At 37.4% G+C, this 20595-nt stretch overlaps 1 protein-coding gene across 5 annotated transcripts in view; it reads left to right on the top strand.

Moving 5' to 3' along the window:
- The window catches only part of ARHGAP32 (Rho GTPase activating protein 32), a 203479-nt gene that overhangs the window by 125667 nt on the left and 57217 nt on the right, over positions 1 to 20595 (top strand). For 4 of the 5 annotated variants that reach the window (XM_061406428.1, XM_061406426.1, XM_061406432.1 and 1 more), the window contains 4 exons: positions 4106 to 4243; positions 6377 to 6469; positions 7338 to 7460; positions 9042 to 9119. In XM_061406428.1, the coding sequence (XP_061262412.1) occupies positions 4106 to 4243; positions 6377 to 6469; positions 7338 to 7460; positions 9042 to 9119 (432 nt within the window). Of the gene's footprint in view, positions 1 to 4105; positions 4244 to 6376; positions 6470 to 7337; positions 7461 to 9041; positions 9120 to 20595 lie in introns of those variants that run through there. The other variant, XM_061406429.1, reaches the window with a different exon arrangement.

Raw genomic sequence — 20595 nt, 5'->3', positions numbered from 1 at the left:
ATCCACTAAAAAGATAGGTATTTTACTGATTTTAGAATTTTACTCAGTGACTTTAAAGCAACTTGAGAGGATTTGAAAATTATGTTTTAAGCTTTTAATTTCCTGCATGTAAATCTGTATTAAAGAGCAGACATTTTACTTGCACAGGAACAGTTTTTAAAAGTTGAAAGAAATCAGTTTATTGATATATGAGGAAAGCAATTTTGAAATCCAGTCCCCAGTCTTTACCTTTTGAGTCTCTGAAGGCTCTTGCCTTTATGTGGTTGCTTGTTGATATTTATTTCTTTGAGCAAGACTCTGCAGAGAGAAGAGAACATGATTACTTTTTATAAATTTAATAAACTTGATTTTTTTTTGGACTAATTTTAGGTTCATAGCAAAATTGAGCGGAAAATACAAGGTACCCACGTATCCCTTGTCCTCATACATGCACCTCCTTCTCCCCTGTGGACATTCTTCCACTAATGTGGTACATTGTTTCAACAGATGAGCCTCCACGGACACACCATTGTCATAGGGGTTCACTCATGGTGTTGTTCATTCTCTGGGTTTGGATAAATTTAAAACATGTATCCACCATTATAGTGTGCAGAATAGTTTCACTAGCCTTTGAATTCTCTGTGCTCTACCTATTCATCTCTCACTGCTCCCTAGCCCCTGGCAACCACCAATTTTTTTTTTTAATTGTCTCCATAGTTTTGTATTTTTTATGGTGTCCTATGGTTGGAATCATATAATATATTGCCTTTTCAGGATGGTAGATTCTTGCTTATTTCTTCATAGCACAGAATTATCATTATTTTATTTTTGTATTTAAGAGCTTAATTTTGCAACTTTTTTGGGGCTTCCCAGGTGGCTCAATGGTAAACAGTCTGTCTGCCATGCAGGAGACTTTGACAAAGTTCCATGTCTTACCTCGTTTTAGTGCTGAGTCATAGTCCATTGTCTGGATGTACCAAAATTTATTTATCAGTTCACCAGCTAATGGACGTGTCGGTTGCATCCAGGCTTTGGCAATTTTTAATAAAGCTGCTGTAAACCTTTGTGTGTAGGTTTGTGTGTGGACATAACTTTTCAACTCATTTGGGTAAACACCACAGAGTGCAATTGCTGGATCCTTTGGTAAAACAGAGTATGAGTAATTTTGTAAGAAAGTGATAAGTCTATGAAAGAAGCCATACCATTTTGAATTCCTACCAGCAAGAAAGGAAATTCCTGTTATGTAATAGGAATTTATATAACATCGTTTGGTGTTATCAGTATTCTGGATTTTTGCTACTGTATTAGGTATGTACTGATATCTTCTTGTTTATATTTGCCTTGTCCTGATGACATATGATGTGGAGTGTCTTTTCATATGCTTATTTGCCATCTATATATCTTTCTGGTAAGGTGTCGATTTTTAAATCAGTTTTTTGTTTTCTTATTGTTGATTTTTAAGAGTTCTTTGCATATTTTGCTTAATAATCCCTTATCAATAGTATGTTTTTTGCCAGTAATTCTCCCACATCTGTGGCTTTTCCTTTCATTCTTTTGACAGGGCAGAAAATTTTAATTTCAGTGAAGTCAAGCTTATCAGTTCTTTTTTTTTTCATGGATTTTACATTTGCTCTTATTTCTAAAGAAAGGCATCACCAAACCCAAGGTTGTCTATATTTGCTCCTATGCTCTATTCTAAGAGTTTCATGGTTTTGTATCTTATTAAGGTCTTTTTGAATTAGTTTTTGTCCATGTCTAGATTTATTTTTGTGTGTGTGGATGTTCAGTTGTTCCAGCATCATTTGTTGAAAATTTAAAACAAAACAAAATTGTCGTTTCTCCATTGTATTGCCTTTGCTTTTTTATAAACATCAGTTGACTGTATTTAAGTGAGTCCGTGTCTGGGCTTTCTGTTCTGTTTCATTTATGTGTATGTCTCTTCCTTTACCAGTACCATATTGTTTTGATTATTGTAACTTTATGGTAAGTCTTGAAGTCCTCCATACATTAGTCCTCCAACTTTATTCTTCTTCAATATTGTGTTAGCTATTTTGAGTCTTTTGCCACTCTGCATACACTTTAGAATCAGTTGGTCAATATATGGAAAAATAACTTGTGGGGATTTTGTCTGGGGAAGCATTATGAATCTATAGATCAAGTTGGGAAGAATTAACATCTTGGCAATACTGAGTCTTCCTGTTCACGAACATGGTACATCTCTCCACATTTAGTCCTTTGACTTTTTTCACCAGAGTTTTGTAGTTTACCTCATGTAGATCTTCTATATATTTTGTTAGATTTATACCTAAGTATTTCATTTTGGGGGTGGTTATATAAATGGTACTGTGTTTTTAGTTTCAGACCCCACCTGTTTATTGCCTGGTATATAGGAAAGCAGTTGGTTTTTGTTTATTAGCCTTGTATCGTGCTATTTTGCTATAATCAGTTACTAGTTCTAGAAGTTTTTTGTTGTTGCTTTGTGTTTTCTACCTAGATGATCATGTCATGTGTCTATAAAGGCAGTTTTATTTCTTCCTTCCCAATCTGTGTATCTTTTACTTCCTTTCCTTGTCTTATTGCATTAGCTAGGAATTTCATACAGTTTTTAAAAGCAGTGATGAGAGAGGATATCCTTGCCTTGTTCCTAATCTTAGTTGGAAAGCTTCAAACTTCTCACCAAAAATCAGTTCCGTTTCTATGAACTATAATAACAGACTACTAGAAAGAGAAATTAAGAAAGCAATTCCACAATTGCATCAAAAATAATAAAATACCTAGGAATAAATTTAACCTAGGAGGTAAAAGATCTATTATTTTGTAATAACCTATAATGGAAAATAGTCTGAAAAAATAATACATATAGTATAACTGAATCACTTTGCTGTACAACTGAAACTAACACAATACTATAAATCCAACTATATTTCAATTTTTAAAAATCCAGAGCTTTGAAATAAAAAGTCACCATCTGTTTAATCTCTTTGATAGAAATATACATATGTTAAAATAATTTTGATAATTTTCTGATATTTGAAGGGTTGCATAATTTTTGAAATACATGTGTGAAAGAAAAAATATTTGTAACTATGCAATAGGTTGTTTTTCTTTTTCTCTGCCGTATTGTTCATTTTTATTTATTTTTATTTTTGCCTTCCCGAAGGAACAAGTATTTAACCCACTGTTGTGACTCAGAAATGCTTTGGGTAGATGGCAGCTGTAGAAGTGAGAAAACAAAGGAGTTTACTTGAGCAAAGAGTAAAAGAAAAACTTTGCATAGTAGAAGAACAGCACTTAAAAATCATGTAGGCAAGAAAAGGAGCATTTTACAAATGGAAGAAATGCAAGTAATTGAGCATAACTGGAAGCAAAGAAAGAGCATTAAGGAGTAGTGAGTGGGATCACACTGCAGATTTAGACAAGTCCAGATGATGCAAGTCCTCACATGTGCAATTATGTTTGGGGAAGAGGATCAGAGGCAGGGAGGTCAGAAGCGATGTGGGTCCTCACATAGCTCAGGCTATGAAGTGATGGATTCGAGAGAAAATTAGAAGACAATATGTGATAAATATGTTCTATGACTAAATTTTCATATCTAATGAGCTTCAGAGCTTAGGCAAGGAAAGGAAGAAAGACCGAAAAGTGGGGAGTTACAGGGGGTTCTAGATACGATAAGCACACCAAATGCCTCTAGATGAGATTTTAATAGTGTTGATTGTCAGTGCTTTTCTAGTGTCAGTCACAGAAAATGTTCATGGTAACTGATCAGTAACCCAATTTTATTTTTCTGTAATTTTTGGTAGTATTCTTCCACACAGAATCATTTAATGGTTCTTTCTGTGGGTTTAAGATTACATGCTATCTTCCTTCTGCCAATTATTATTCCCATGGAGAACCAGTGGGCTTGACCAGTCATAAGAAGAGGTTTAGTGGACAGTTCTAGCTCATTTTCCATTATTAATGCTTTAATGTATAACTCGCTAGAGGGTTTTGGAGTTTAACTGTTTACTGTCAAATTAATTAGTAAATATAAAATCTCATGAATAGCCTATCATTATGGAATAAAGCCTGACACATGACCACTCCCAATAGAGACAAATTATAGTAGTCTTTTTTTTCTTATTCGTAGGGCAAAAGTTGGATTGTTAAAAGAAGTTATGAAGATTTTCGGGTACTTGATAAACATCTTCATCTGTGTATTTATGACCGACGATTCTCCCAGCTCTCAGAGCTTCCCCGTTCTGATGCTCTTAAGGACAGTCCAGAGGTAAGCATTTAGTACTTTGCAGAAGTAGCCACTATTATGTAAATCAGCAGAAAATTTTTGCTGGTATACTAAGTAAAAGCTTATTTTGAGCACTCAGGAAGATTCATGGAATTATTTATTTCTTAAAATAGTAGAAAAATTAGTGATATTTTAGGATATTTAAAATAGGTTTGTTGTATAATTTTATAAAAAGAAACTCATATCTTAATATACAAGTAGGTGATATATATGAGCAGATCATTTTTCAAAGAGAATATAAACTATAGAAGCAAAAATATGGAAAAATGTTGACCTCACTAGTAATCAAAGACGTGCATATTCAAACGATGCTGTTTATTCAGTTGATGATGGCAGGCTGTGTCCATGCACTTATTTCCATGCCTGTCAAAATTTTCTAGTAAAAGTATAGAGCGGGTTTGTTTTTTTTTTAATTTAAGAGGAAGGAGATTCTTTTATAACATTAGAAAATGAAAATAACCATCAGGGAGTCCAAAATTGTGAGGAATCTTGAAGAGTGGATGGGATAAGATTTATGGGGGTAAGAAAATACAGTTTGAGCAACTTCTACAGGAACATGCAGAGGGACAGGTAAACTAGAAATCTTCAGTTTTTATTCAGTAAAAACTAAATAAATGAAGTAACAGAAGAGCAAACAGAGGGCTTTCAGAAGCGTGATTACCATCCTTAGAGAAAGCAAGGCAGTCACACTCATGGAATAAGAATAGAGTTTATAAAAATAAAATAATCAGAGATCTTAGAAATGAACATATGGTCATTTAAGTTAATTTTAATAATAACAAACATTAATAGCCGGACGACATGCAAAATGGACTTAGATGAAGAGAGAATTAGTGAGCAGGAAGGGCAAACTCTGTAAGAACACAGCCCCAAGGGGATAAAAAGTTGCGAGAGAATAGTCAAGAGTCCCAGAGAATAGATCCAGAAGTTCCCACAAGTTCCTGCTGCTTTATAGGAGTTATTATAGGAAGAGAGAGTGGATGGAAGTAGCTGGTTTAGTCACTAAGTCGTGTTCGACTCTTGCCACCTCGTGGACTGTAGCCTGCCAGGCTCCTCTGTGCCTGGGATTCTCCAGGCAATAATAGTGGAGTGGGTTGCCATTTCCTTCTCCAAAAACATGTTTCCCTAAATTAAAAAAGAGCCTATTTTCAGATTAAATCAGTCCATTAAGTGTTAAATATAATAACATCTAGAAACACTGTAAAATTTCAAAATGCCAAAAGCAGAGAGGAAACCCAAAAAGCCTCCAGAGAGCAAAAAGGAGATTTTTCTCAAAGGAACACAGAATGTACTGGCATTAGACTGCTTAGCAGCCACAGTGGATGCTTGAGAACAGTACAAGTCCAGAGGGGAAAACCCTTCCAAATCTGTAATTAATTCCTGGGCAATTACATAGTAGAGGCAAAGTAGAGGCTCCAGTCATGCAAGAACTGCCACTGTGGCAAAGCCTCAAGAATGTCCTGAAACCACAGATTCTGTCGTATGATAGAAAATCTGGATGTCTCTCTGCCTCCATTTCCCTTCTCTGTCTGTCTGTTGGTTTTTCTTTCTCAGACTGTCTCAGAACATGACCGCTCCCAACAGGTACCGGGTTCTTGTCTCCTTGTAAAATAGCAGCCAAACGGAGCTGAAATTAGGAGTTCCTGATTCCTGCAGCAACTCCTGTTAGGCTACTGTTGGGTCCCATGCCTGGACCATCAGCTGACTTGAGGTGAAGGATCACGCATGAGCAGTCCTGCCATGGCTGGGTGGCGAAGACTGCAGCAGGCCTTGGAGAAAGTTTCAGAGTAGTGGGGAGAAGCTGGCAAGGAAAGTAATTATGTCTGTGCTATCATTTTACATTTTCAGTACACAAATAGAAAAAAAAGGCAACCAAATTAGAAGCTGTATGACCCCTGATGATGAGGGGCCAAAGTCAAAGTCCTGCAACAGATAGGGAATTATGTAAGTGCCCTTCGTGTCAGTTCCTGGAGCTGTGAAGCTTCTGTGAAGAACCTCTGTGACTATGAAAATGCCTGAAAATCTGCAGGTTTTTTTCTCCCAGAAACAACCAGTTTACACCAGTTTCTTTAACAGTGAGAAACTGTTACCACTGAATCTTCTCTTTTTCTTTAGTCGGTCACTCAGATGCTTATGGCTTACCTGTCCCGCCTTTCAGCTATTGCTGGGAACAAGATCAACTGTGGACCTGCCCTTACTTGGATGGAGGTATTAATCTAGTTCACTCTTTATTAGAGTTAATTACCTACGAAAGAAATCCCATGTGAATTTTCGTAGCTACTGAGTCTCAGGAACTGAATAAGTGGGGCTTATTCATGTCTTCTGGAAGATAGATATGGTACATTAAATATTTTTATCTCAAACCTTTTTTGATAATCCAGGAAGCTAGTTTTAATATTATTTTATGAATCAGAATGACACCTGTTGTTTTGGTGTTCAATATATTCATGTTTATACATTTAGCAAGGTGTGTGTATATATATATATATATTTAATTGACTTAGTAATGAAAATAGTTTTTAGTCATTTAGAAACAAGAGACAATTAAACCCTTTTAAAGGATCTGATTTAAGAATGTCTTGAGTGATAGAGTATCCAGTCAGTATGTTAGATTTTTTTCTTTAATTTGCATAGGTAGAGTTACTTTATTCTCTAAGTGAAAATTGGGAAGATGATGAAAAGTAGAAAGAATAGAACTTAGAGCCAGTACAACTTGCATTGAGATCTTGTTTTTTCATTATTGGCCGTGTAATCTGGGACAAATTATTTAATCTTCTGTAATTTACATAACCTCTTTTAGCTTTAGCATCTTCATTGTTAGGTATTGATAATGATGATAAGTATCTTTTAAAGTTGTGAAGATTCAATTATATATATAATATATGTACAATACAATGATATGATACGTACAATACATGTACAATAATCTGTACAATGGTATATAGTAAGTAGTGGTTTTTTTTTAAGATTCTTTGGGTTATAGTTTTGCTAAATCGAGTTGAGTTATATAGATACACCAAGAAACTTGCAAGTCCCGTGTCTTTAACCATCTCATAGTACATTTTCTTTGTTCTAGATTGATAACAAGGGAAATCACCTTCTAGTTCATGAAGAATCCTCGATTAACACTCCTGCTGTTGGTGCTGCCCATGTTATCAAGAGGTACACCGCTCGGGCCCCAGATGAATTGACCTTAGAGGTAAGTGACCAAAGATGCTCTGTGTTAGCTCAGTCTGTGCTGCCTTTCTAGCCTCGTCTTTGTGTCAATCATTTACTTAACAAAAAGCACCAGGTGTTTCTGCCCATTATTGTCTTTCAGCCTGGTATGCCATCTATTTTTATTTTAAGGACTATTCTCATTCTTAAAAATTCAGCTTAAATGTCCCCCATTTTTTCTAGGAAGTCTCCTTGATTTTCTTCCTTCTACTCCAAGAAATACATACCCCACTTCTTCCCTACCCCTCGCTCTGCCCCCCTAACCCCTGCCCAGAGCCTGCACTGAATGTCATTCTGAGCTATTCTCAAGGCTTATCTCTGAGAGGTCACTTATTTCATTCAATCAAAGTTGTTCTCCTGTGTTTGTGTCTGTGAGCTTCTTGAAAGCCAGATCCTCTTGTCTTTTGTCCTTTTTTTTTTGCACCTAAAAACAATACCCAGTGATACTTTTTTCTCATTGTTCATAGACTGAGGTAAAGATCAGATGAAAAGTGAAATGAACATTTCTTGCTATCAGATGCAAAAAAGAGGGGATTTAAGTTTCTTCTGTTAATACTGACTGATGAGAGATCAAAAGAAAATGCTGGCAAGTTATTCAATTTAAGAGGAAAAAAGTGTACATTTTTATTGTACAGAATTCAAACACTTCTCAACTAAATTTTTAGCTCTATACACAAAGAATCCTTGATCTTGAAAGATACCGTGTCTGTTAGCAAATATGGTTTTGTGAAGAGGACATTCATGACTGGAAAAATTAGTCATGAATATAACACAAAAATTTGTGAAGCAATATTGTGTACATCAGCAACATTGTTCTAAAGTGCCTAACTGGTTTATCACAGAGATCATCACTTATTTTGAATGAAGAATACAACTTCCTTTAAGTATATTATTAGCAATTATTCTTGCTATTTTTATACTTAGGATGTTGTAAAAGTTTGTATAAACTCATTAGTTTGTCTTTTAGGGTGAACAAAGTCAGCTGCTCAGTGGGAATGTTATATATTGAACCGCCTTTCAAAAGAAATGTAGCTGTCATTCAATTTTCCATGTACTAAGAATAACTCAGTAATTGTAGACATCTTAGAGCATTCCTATATAATGAAATAAGATACGTCAATTGCTCAGCCCAGTGCCTGGCACATGGCAAGCAGCTCACTGAGTGTATTAATAGAAACTGTTGTTGTTCTAAAAATGGTAATTTAAAATTTCCTTTTATAAGTGGATCTGATCACCTTTAGTAACAGCAGTAACAGTATTTTAACTCTGTGATGATGCCTAGTGTTAAAAAATCTCACACTGTCAATCAGGCTTTCTGAAGTTACTACACATGTTACTTGGACCAGTCTTTGTGCTGCTTAACTTCTTGTAAACCTCTGCTTTACAAATGGTTAAGATTATTAAAGTCTTTACAGAAAGAAATATTAATGTTTTTCCAGAAATAATGATCCAGAGAATAAGATACAGTTCAGATTTAAAGTTTTACAGTTTAGATTTAAATTTTAGGCAGATGATTGCTTTACAATTTGATTAAAAACATTTCACTTAAAATGTTTTATCCTAGGTGGGAGACATTGTTTCTGTTATTGACATGCCCCCAAAAGTGTTAAGCACATGGTGGAGAGGCAAGCATGGATTTCAGGTACGCAACAAAGAATTCGGTGTGGAAAATTCAAAGAATGTGTTCGATAGTGTTTCTGTTTACAGTGGTGTGCTGGCAAGGGACTTCGTTATCAGAAATTTTGTCTGCAGTGATAAAAAAAATGTAGATGACGTTAGACTTGGGTTTCATTTTCTAGTTACTGCTGTGGAAGATCTCCTCTTCTGTCCCACACAGTGGACTAGCTGAAGTGTGAGCAGAGCCACCTGCCTGCTGACCCCTTTTAGATTATCGGGCCTGTAACTCTGGCTCACTTTTCATAGTGGTTTAAAATCATGAATCACATATGTTTTCCCTCGAGACTCAAGTCAGTTTGATCAGTGTTTTTTAATGCATTATAACTGTTAATGTAAACAGTGTGTTAATAGCAGAATAACAGCAGAATCTAAGGCCATCTCTTTCTTTTTCCTTATATGCCTAAGTAATTTGAGACCTGACAACAGCATCTCTTAGATTGACTGTCACTAATTTCCACAGGGTAGAAATGTTTCCTTTTAGCTTTTAAAACTATGACTAGAAGAACATCTAAAAATGCCTTAAAATTGTATCCTTAGTATATAACTCGTGGGTTTTAGTTGTCTATTTATAAAAATGTTCCTAAAATGCTGTGTAGATTAAATGCTCATGCTGTACATTTGGAAATGTTAATGGCTATTATATAAATATAGCTTTATATGCATATAAAAACTATTAGGTTTCTATAAAACGTATTTTATGAAAAAAAATCATACAGTTTAAAACAGGACAGCATGGTGGCTAAGAACATGGGTTCTGGTGCTGTATCTCTTGGGTCTTAATCTTGTGTTATTTTCAGCAAGTTGCTTTACTTCTCTGTACTTCAGTTTCCCCATTTGTAAAATGGGGATTGTAAGATTCTTGTTAATCTCTTAAGATTTTCGAGAAGATTAAATGTGTGAGGATATTTGTAAAGTAGCTAGAGCAGACTTGATGCATATTTCTCACTCAATAAATGTTGATTTTTAAATGTAAATAATTCAAATAAAATTTGATTTGATTTATACCCCAATTTGTTATAAAAGCATACATAACAATTTAATTTGATTAACACCAAATTGATTAACCTTGTATGTTTGTTACCCCACAAATTTTCTCACCTGTAATAATTGCAGTCCTACTTTAGCTGTGCTGATTTCTTAATTGCTATTAACAGTTGGTGCTTCTGATTAAATATAAAACTAAATGGAAAGCTGGTCTTAACCAGCTTTTTATTAAGGGATAAGGGATCCCTTATCTTATTAAGGGATCAATTCTTCATGTTCATAGAAGTGAGCTATAAACGGTAGGGGCCCAAACAGAATCCAAAAGTAAATTTGGCTTTTAAATGACAGTTGTGTTTCAGTCTTGCTGTTGCTTCCTCTCTTACAGTCTTAGACCGGTCACTTGCTTTCTTTGGACTACAGTAGCAGGAGATGAGGGGCTGGGCTTGGCCCTGGGGTAGCTTGGACAGTGGTCCTCCTGGGAATCAAGGCCATTGAGAGCTGCCCACTCTCAGGAGAGAGGGTGGAGGGGAGCAGAGATGTGGGCTGTTGCTTCCCAGGCTGTGGGCCAGCCTTGAGGTGTGCTGCTCTGACCCTGAAGGAGAGTGTTCTGGAGATGTGTTGTCAGCATGTAGGCCCTGAGTCTCCACTGCAGGCCTGCTCTACTCGATGTGTTTCTCATGTGTTATGTGGGCTCCCCTGTTTTTTCCTTAGTCACAGGTATTGTTGTCTCTGGCCAGCTGTCAGGACATGACAGGGTGCAGGTGGCGTGCGGAACCCTTTCCCTTAAGTCCTAGTGAGCTGATGCTGTACAGTTGCTGGCTTGTGACTTTGTTTTATTTTTTATTATTATTTTCAAAATAATTAATAGATTCTTATCATTCAGTACAAACTTACAGAATAATTGACCAGATAATACACAAAGTTTCATATACCATCTATCCCACACACGTAGTTTCTCCTATTAACATGTTGCTTTATGTTTTATAATTCACTGAACGGAATTGGCAGAATGCTGATCTGTATTAACCACAAGCTGATGAGCAGAGCTTACCTACAGTGCAGTGTGACCACTGTTTCTAAGAGTGACCCGAGGAACACCAGGGCCAGAATCACATGGATAAGAGTACAAAGTGTTAGTGTCACTCCTCCACCACAGTGATGAAAACAGTGTTGGGGTTTGCTTTTTGTTACATTTAATGAACCAGTTTTTACACATGGTTATTAACTATAATCCGTATTTTCTTTAAGACTCACTCTTTGTGATGTCTGTAGTTCTTTGGGTTTTCACAAATGCATAATTACGTGGATCGTTCATACAAAGTGATTTCCCTGTGCTTGAAATTTCCTGTGCTCTCACCCATCCATCTTCTCTCCTCCTGATCTCTGACAGGCGCTGATTATTTATTATCTCTATAGCTTTGCCTGTTCCAAAGCATCATATAATTGGAATCATATGGTATAATATGGAGCCTTTTCAAACTGGCTTTCAAACTGCACTTAAGGTTCCTCCAGATCTTTCCATGATTTGATGTTCCTTTTTTATCATTCATTTATCATTCATTGTTATGAATGTGCCATAATTTTGTTTTTCCATCCACTTATTAAAATGCATCTTGGTTGCTTCTAGTTTGGGGCATTTATGAATAATATTGCTGTATATATCCACATGCGTATTTTTGTGTGGAAATGTTTCCAGCTCCTTCAGGTAAATACCATGGAGTGCACTTGCTGTGTTGTATGGTGAGACCATGCTTAGGTTTGTAAGAAACCACCAAACTGTCTTTTAAAGTGGTTGTGCCGTTTTGCCTTCCCACCAGCTGCAGTGGTGATGCTGCTCTGCATTCTCATCTACATTTGATGGTTCTCAGCTGGTTTTTTTTTTCAATCATTCTAATAGGTGTGTGATGGTATTTATTGCATTGTTGTCTGAATTTGCAAATAAAGTCAGTCCAAGGAATGGCATTTACTGATACAGATAAGGGTGTTGTACTGCTGTCTTCATTTCTCTGTTACAAATAACTGCTTCTACTCTCTCTTCACCTCTGATTCTCAAACTTTACTTGGTGAGCTTATGATGTGTTGCATAGGGAACGTGTTAAAACGTAAAATCCTGTGACATAAACCCCCAGCTTCTGTCTCAGTGATTGTGGAATAGGATTAAGAGACAGTCTTATCCATGTGATTCTGGCCCCGGTGTTCCTTAGACCACTCTGCTGGAAGCAGTGCTTACTCTGAGCTATAGGTAAAGTTTGCCAATCAGCTGGTGGTTGATAAAGATCAACATTTTGCCAAGTTCTAGTCTTTATATTGTTTTATCCTAGACCATAATTTAGCTGTGGGAACAGAAGGATTAGTTCATCCATGTTTCTAAATTATACTGTGACTGTGTTTCTTTTCTTAAACTTCTAGGAGTAGGAAGTGTGAAATTATATTAACTATAGTAATTTGAAATTCTGAAATCTTTTACTTGTCTTCTAAAGAGTATATTGAGCCTTTTACCTTTGTTTTCTGAGGAGTTTCATCATATAATGTGTATTTCAGAAAGGGGGGGAAAAAAAAACCTCTGCTTTTTCTTTCTTGTTAAAAATACATGGCCTTTTTGTGTCTGTTTGTGGACTGTGGTTGGAAATGTGAGGTGAGGTGTCTGGAAGGTCTTTTTTCCCTTACATAACAGGCATATTACAAATGTAAAGTGTTAATGTCTGAGGATTATTTGTTTAGTGCCATGTTCCTCAGAATTTTATCTGAGAGCCATAAGTATCAGAATGACCCAAGAAACATGTTAAAACCGTATACAACTGATCTCTGGAGATGGGGGACAGAAATCTGAATTTCATCAGGTTCCTCAGATGATTATTAAGTATAAAGTGTGAGAACCACTGACTCAGCCTCCCTGTGTTTATCCTGTGCAGATAGAGAAAGACTTAAAACACTGCTTAGTGAGTGTTCTTCTTTCCCCCAGAAAACCTCCTAAGACGTATTTGGGATGCAGTCAGTCTAATGGATAAAATACCACTTCTAGGGTGACAGAATCCGATTCAGTCACCTTCTCTCGGTTCTCCGCAAGATGGTCAAGGGTCACTGGATTTATTTTCCTAGTTATCCCAGCCTGTCCTATGAGGTTTCCATGCCCAAACGGCAGACAAGCAGCTCTTCAGCAATAAACATCCTCTTACCTCGGGAGTTTAATGTGGTTCCAGAAACTTTCAGAAAAACCTTCTTTATCCCACAGGGAAGATGTTTGGAAACCTTGGCTCTTGCAGTAAGTAGTTTAATAGAGGAAGACAGTTCACCCACTTATTTATATGAAGACCATCATTTTATGTGCAGAATTCAAAGCTACACCCTTTTCATTACTCAAAATTAAGTAGAGCAAAATATTTCCTTTCCAGTTAAGTAATAGGAAAATTACATAATTTCTCATGTGTAGTGTTCACAGGATGCCAAGGGAAGTGGGGTCAGAGTGTGGTGCTGCAAATCCAAGGCGTTGTCACACTTCCTGGTCCTCTTCTGTGTGCTTCCTGTTAATTCTCACACTGCAAAGAAGGTACTTTTATTACCTCTCTTACTGACAAAGAAACTAAAGCAGAAGAGGACTGAACCACTGCTCTGTTACTATTTCGCTGTTTAGTGTCAGAGTTTAGGTAGAAACTTAGGTATTCTGGGCAAAGAACAGATCATAGTAGTGTTGCGGTGAACCAGTAGTGGCTTCTACTTGTCTACACGTGTGAATCATAGAGTCCTAAAGTAGAAAAAAACGGCAGAGGACCACCTGGTCCTAAACTGTCACCTTGTAATTAAATCAAAGGAATTTGGAAAGATGGTTTTGATTCACAAAGACAGTAAGTCAGTGATGTTGCCAGAACATGTGCTTGGCGAGTTCCAATTTTGTATTTCTCCCCCTTAGATCACAAAACATATGTAAATTTTCTGTCTTTATTTTTCTTACTAGTGCTATTAGCAGCTGCCATTAATGTTAAAGAGAAACTAGTTTCTAGATAGCCTTTTGTTAATTTATAACATCAGAATATGTCCTACCAAATGATTCTTAAACATTCAGTTTCATGGAAACTACTGAAAAAATGGCTTACAGAAGTAGTTCTTAGCATCATCAAACCCTACACCCATTTGTTATGATAAATAATTTCTAAAAGCCTTCCTTAGAATTTAGAAATGAAATTTACAAATGACATAACAAGATATAAACACAATTTCAAAAAATATATAATTTTTCATATATAAAAGAAATAAAAGTGAGTTGCATACTTGAAATACACAGTTGTGTATACTAGGGACAATTTCATGGAAGTCTTGTTACTTCAAATGTAGTGTGCAGACCAGTAGCATTAACCTCAATCACAAAATAGAATAAAACTTACTTGTAATAGCATCAAAACTATGAATTACTTCGGAATGTATCAGAAGAAAGATACAAACGATCTGTGTACTGAAAACTACAAGGCATTTCTGAGATAAAGAATATTTTAAAAACGAGAGATATACACCCTGTATATAGGTTGGAAGGCTTTATATTGTTAAAATGTCATCTCAAATTGATCCCAGTCAAAATCCCAGCAGATTTTTTGTAGAAATCAATACACAGATTTAACAATTCATATGGAAATACAAAGGACCTAAAAAAGAACAGCCAAAACAAATTTGAAAAAGAAGAGCAAAGTTGGAGAACTAACACTAATTGATTTGAAGACTTAACTGTAAAACTGCAGTCACAAGAGAGTATGGCATTTGGGGAGAGATGGACAAGTCAATCAATAGGACAGACAGAGTCAGAAGTAGACCTACACATTCATGGATGCTTGTTTTCAACAGAGGTTCAATGTCCGTTCAGTGAAGAAAACATGATCTGTTTTACAAATGATGTTGGAACAGTTGGGTATCCATCAGTTCAGTTCAGTCGCTCAGTCATGTCTGACTCTTGGTGACCCCATGAATCACAGCACGCCAGGGCTCCCTGTCTATCACCAACTCCCAGAGTTCACTCAAACTCATGTCCATCGAGTCGGTGATGCCATCCAGCCATCTCATCCTCCATCGTGCCCTTCTCCTGCCCCCAATCCCTCCCAGCCTCAGGGTCTTTTCCAATGAGTCAACTCTTCACATGAGGTGGCCAAAGTATTGGAGTTTCAGCTTCAGCATCAGTCCTTCCAATGAACACCCAGGACTGATCTCCTTTAGGATGGACTGGTTGGATCTCCTTGTAGTCCAAGGGACTCTCAAGAGTCTTCTCCAACACCACAGTTCAAAAGCATCAATTCTTCGGCACTCAGCTTTATCCATATACCTTCATAAATCCTTTTATTTATTTCTTGTGCCATCTGCACATATTAACACAAAATAGGTCATGTACCCAAAATGTAAATCTTAAACTAAAAACCTTCTAAAAGAAAACATAGGAGAAACTTTTGTGACTTTGGATTTGGCAAAGATTTCTTAGATGTATTATCAGAACAATTCATAAAATAATAAATTTCATCAAAATTTAACACTGCTGCTCTTTGAAAGGCTTTATTTTTAAGACGATAAAAAGACACATTACAAACTGGGAAAAAATATTTGCAGTGATTATATCTGATCAAGTACTTGTATCCACAACATATAAAGAACTCTCAAAATTCAACATGAAAACAGAACTCAATTTTTAAAAAATAGCAAATATGGGAACAATTAACAAAGATACATGACAAATAAACCTGTCAAGAGATGTTTAACCGCAGTGATCATTAGAGAAATGCAATTAAAATAACAATGAGGCCTTGCTATGTACTTATTAGAGCGGCAAGGATGTGGAGGAATTGGAACACTGAGACAGTTGGAGGCAATGTAAGATGCTCCAACCAATTGGAAAACAGTTTGTCAGTGTTTTAAACATATACCGATGGCAAGATCCAGCCATTCCACTCCTAGGTGTTTATCCAAGAGAACAGAAGGTCTGCCTTCATACAGAAACTCACATGACAGTTCATAACAACTATATACGTAATGGCCCCAAGTTGGAAGCAACCCAGTTATCTCATCAGCAAGAGATCAATGAATAAACACACGTGGCATTTACACAATAGAATATTACTAAGCAATAGAAAGAAAGAATTAGTGATAAATACGACAACATGACGATCCTCAAAATAATTAACGCTGAATGAAAGAAAACCAACAACAAAGAGTACATTCTGCATGACTGTATTCATATAAAAGTGTAGAACTGCAAAGTGATGTGTAGTGTTAGAAACTTTGTTGCCTGTTGAGCAGGGGTAAGGGCTGCTAAAGAGAGGGAGAAATTACAGAGAGTTACAAGGAAACTCTGGAGGTTGATAAATATATTCATAATTTTGAGCGTGGATACAGTTTTATGGGTGTCAACTCATCAAAATGTACATTTTAAATGTGCACAGCTTGTTTGTCAGTTATACTTCAGTAAAAGTGGGAAAGAACTGCAGAAGCATCTGTCTTAACTTTTCTTGTGTCTAATCCTCTGACAGTTTCCATCTCTTCTGCCTCTGTGCCTCTTACATCCATATACTCTTCTTTCTTCTTCATGCCAGACTGGCTCAGGGGAAAACTACCAGACTGAAGGTTCTCTTTCCCTCCTTTAAGCCCATCCCTCAGCCTTGTCTTTTTCTTTTTTTTTTTTCTGTTAGTATATTTTTATTAGCTACTCCTCTACCCTTATGGATGCTGGATGCTCATCTTTTCTTTTCCTTCCCTCTTCTTCCTAGAGTGGAAATTCATCTTGACTCCTGCCAAGTCTACTGAATTCCTCTCACCTTTCTCAGCCATTTAAATTAGAGCCTTAGAAAATGCTGCTTTTACAGAAAGAATAGTACAGGAAACAGAACAATATAATTCATAGATCATATTGTTGTAATTCCAGTCATTTTTAACATTGAGCATTTTGAGTTTATTAGAATTAATTTATATTTGGTAAAATATCGGCTTAAGTATGCACTACACTTTGTCAGGCCTCCTCACTGTGACCCATCCTTCTTGGATGGTCCTGCATGGCATGGTTAATAGCTTCATTGACTTACACAAGCCCCTTTGCCATAACAAGACTGTGAGCCATGAAGTGGCAGAAAATTTAAAATGTTCATTAGCTGTAATTTTAGGGTTAGTTATGTGTATATTTTCAATGGAACACAGTTTCATTTTTTTATGGTTGAAATTTTATAAGAAAATAGAATCTATTGCTTTTCACAAGTACACAGAATTAGGCAGTTAAGATAACTGTCTTACTTAAAAGAGCTACAGTTAGAAGTGCTTTTGGCTTCAAGAAACAAAAGCAAACAGAAAAAGTATCATTGCTGCAGTTGAGTCAGCAGCTTAATGAAGCTAGGCAGAATTATCTAAGCTTCTCTTGGCCTTTTTTTAGGGGTCAGATGATTGCTACTGCTGATCCATTCCCAACACCTGGGTACACAGCAGAAGGAAGAGAACAGCATAGTGACACGTTTTCATGTGACACATTTTCCCTTGTGCCATGGCTACACCCTGAATGCAAGGAGTCTGGAAAACTGAGTGTTTAGTTCAGCTGCTGCTGCTGCTAAGTCGCTTCAGTTGTGTCCGACTCTGTGCGACCCCAGAGACGGCAGCGCAGCAGGTTCCCCCATCCCTGGGATTCTCCAAGCAAGAACACTGGAGTGGGTTGCCATTTCCTTCTCCAATGCATGAAAGTGAAAGTGAAGTCGCTCAGTCATGTCTGACTCCTATCGACCCCATGGACTGCAGCCTACCAGGCTCCTCCGTCCATGGGATTTTCCAGGCAAGAGTACTGGAGTGGGGTGCCATTGCCTTCTCCATTAGTTCAGCTATCATTTAGTAATATTGCACTTTATACTAAAGGGAGATAGGCGAGCAGGGATGGGAATTAGATGTTGGGTGAACCTCCCATGGACCTACCTCTGCATAATACACAGTAGCTCTCCCTCCATATACCTGGACCTAATGGACAGGGAGGCCTGGTGTGCTGCGTTTCATGGAGTCGCAAAGAATCGGACACAACTGAGCGACTGAACTGAAATGAAAGCCTTGAGACATTTAAAAGGTGAAAGTGTAACTGCTGCCGCTGCTGCTAAGTCGCTTCAGTCGTGTCCAACTCTGTGCGACCCCATGGACTGCAGCCCACCAGGCCCTTCTGTTCATGAGATTTTCCAGGCAAGAGTACTGGAGTGGGGTGCCATTGCCTTCTCCGGAAAGTGTAACTAGTATGTACCAATTTCATATAGTTCCTTTAAGAAGGTCATTAAGCTTTGTTGAGTCTTATGAACAAATAATGGCAAGCTATTTTTATTTGCTGACAGATATTTGAGTTTAGAAACTAGGCTAGGTGCTTTTACACAGATTATTCAGGTAGCTAATGATGTCCCATTTTTATGAATTAAGAAACAGATGTTAAGCAATTTGCTGTAGATCACAGAGCCTAGAAATAAGTGATCTTTTCTCTATAGCAAATTGCAGAAAATATTTATAAATGGAAATGAATTAGAATTTTATGAAAAGAATGCTATTTGATAGTGAGGAAACTTAGGTACATACAGGCAAAAGGTCGGTCAGTCAGTCAGTCGGTTCAGTCGCTCAGTCGTGTCCGACTCTTTGCGACCCCATGAATCGCAGCATGCCAGGCCTCCCTGTCCATCACCAACTCCCAGAGTTTACTCAGACTCATGCCCATCGAGTCGGTGATGCCATCCAACCATCTCATCCTCTGTCGTCCCCTTCTCCTCTTGCTCCCAAGCCCTCCCAACACCAGAGTTTTTTCCAATGAGTCAACTCTTCGCATGAGGTGGCCAAAGTACTGGAGTTTCAGCTTTAGCATCATTCCTTCCAAAGAAATCCCAGGGCTGATCTCCTTCAGAATGGACTGGTTGGATCTCCTTGCAGTCCAAGGGACTCTCAAGAGTCTTCTCCAACACCACAGTTCAAAAGCATCAATTCTTTGGCGCTCAGCTTTCTTCACAGTCCAACTCTCACATCCATACATGACTACTGGAAAAACCATAGCCTTGACTAGACGGACCTTTGTTGGCAAGTAATGTCTCTGCTTATCAATATGCTATCTAGGTTGGTCATAACTTTCCTTCCAAGGAGTAAGCGTCTTTTAATTTCAGGCAAAAGGTTGTAGGTATTATATGTCACATCCATACATTGGAGGAGCCACAACCCTCTAGGTCTTCTAGTGGCTCACATACTAAGATGATAAAGAATAGATAATGTTGCACAAGTGCTTACTACATTCGTTTTGCTTATATTCATCTGTTTAATCCTCATAACAAACCTTATGAGTTAGGCACAATATCATTATGTTTAGAGGAAAAAACTGAAACATGGAGCCTAAGTTATAAACCCAGCCTAGTAAGGGGCAGGCCTAGGTTAGAACCCGGGCCCTCTTAATCCTGGGCCAGGTGCATGCTCAGTTGCTTAAGTCATGTCCAACTCCTTGTGACCCTGTGGACTGTAGCCCACCAGGCTTCTCTGTCCATGGGATTCTCCAGGCAAGAATACTGCAGTGGGTTGCCATGCCCTCCTCCAGGGGATCTTCCTGACCCAGGGATTTGAACCCATATCTCCTGCATTGCAGGTGGACTCTTTACCTGCTGAGCCACCTGGGAAGCCCCAATCCTGGGGGTACACTTAACCATAAGTGATTCTCTTAGAAGTGATTTGTGTAAGAGAGCATGAGAAGGATTTTTCAAGTTGATTCTCATCTGGTTCTAACCAATCTTGGAAGAATTTCGACTTGTTGATTAGTTAAATAGGAAGTTGAGTAAAATATGGAATAGAATTTCACCAATAAAACAAATACTTACAGCATCATTTTAGAAGGTGTGCATATAGGAACTTTAAGATCCAAATTCAAATCTTTCAAACAAGCTGATAGTTTATTAATAAGCCCTTTTCAATTCATGATAACTGGTTACATCTTCATAATTTTAAGAGCTAACGTAGAATATCGATCAAGAAATTGAAGTAAGAATGCAGCAAATTAGTATGTGAAATACTCCCACACAGATGAAAATTATACAGCTCAGACCTTCACGATGAGTCAGACTCTTGGAAGGCTGTTCCTTTCTTCCCCAGAGTCTGTCAACAGAGGGATGTACAAAGTGATGTAGTTTTCTTGTTTCAGCTTTAACATCTGCTGCTTGGCAGCCCAATCATATTCCTATCTAAGAAAACATCTATAAATATTGGTAAAAATTTCCTTTTTACTTTTGTTTCCCGGATCTTCGTGTCTGTATTCGTTCTGCTGGCTATGCAGTATCTCTGGGTGATCTGGAGCTCAGTATTTTCCTAGCACAGCTCCTTGGGGGTCTTCCTCACACCACAAGCAATTTGCTACCAGGTCAGTTTGGTGTGCTTTTTCAAAGCCAAGATTAGTTGTTTTCCTCTCTTGCTTCCCCACTTATCCACACACTTCTGACTCTACGAAGAATGAATACCAG

The sequence above is a fragment of the Bos javanicus genome, chromosome 29 (assembly GCF_032452875.1).
Source record: "Bos javanicus breed banteng chromosome 29, ARS-OSU_banteng_1.0, whole genome shotgun sequence".
Classification (NCBI taxonomy): Eukaryota; Metazoa; Chordata; class Mammalia; order Artiodactyla; family Bovidae; genus Bos; species Bos javanicus.
This window is presented reverse-complemented; position numbering and strand designations above follow the sequence as displayed.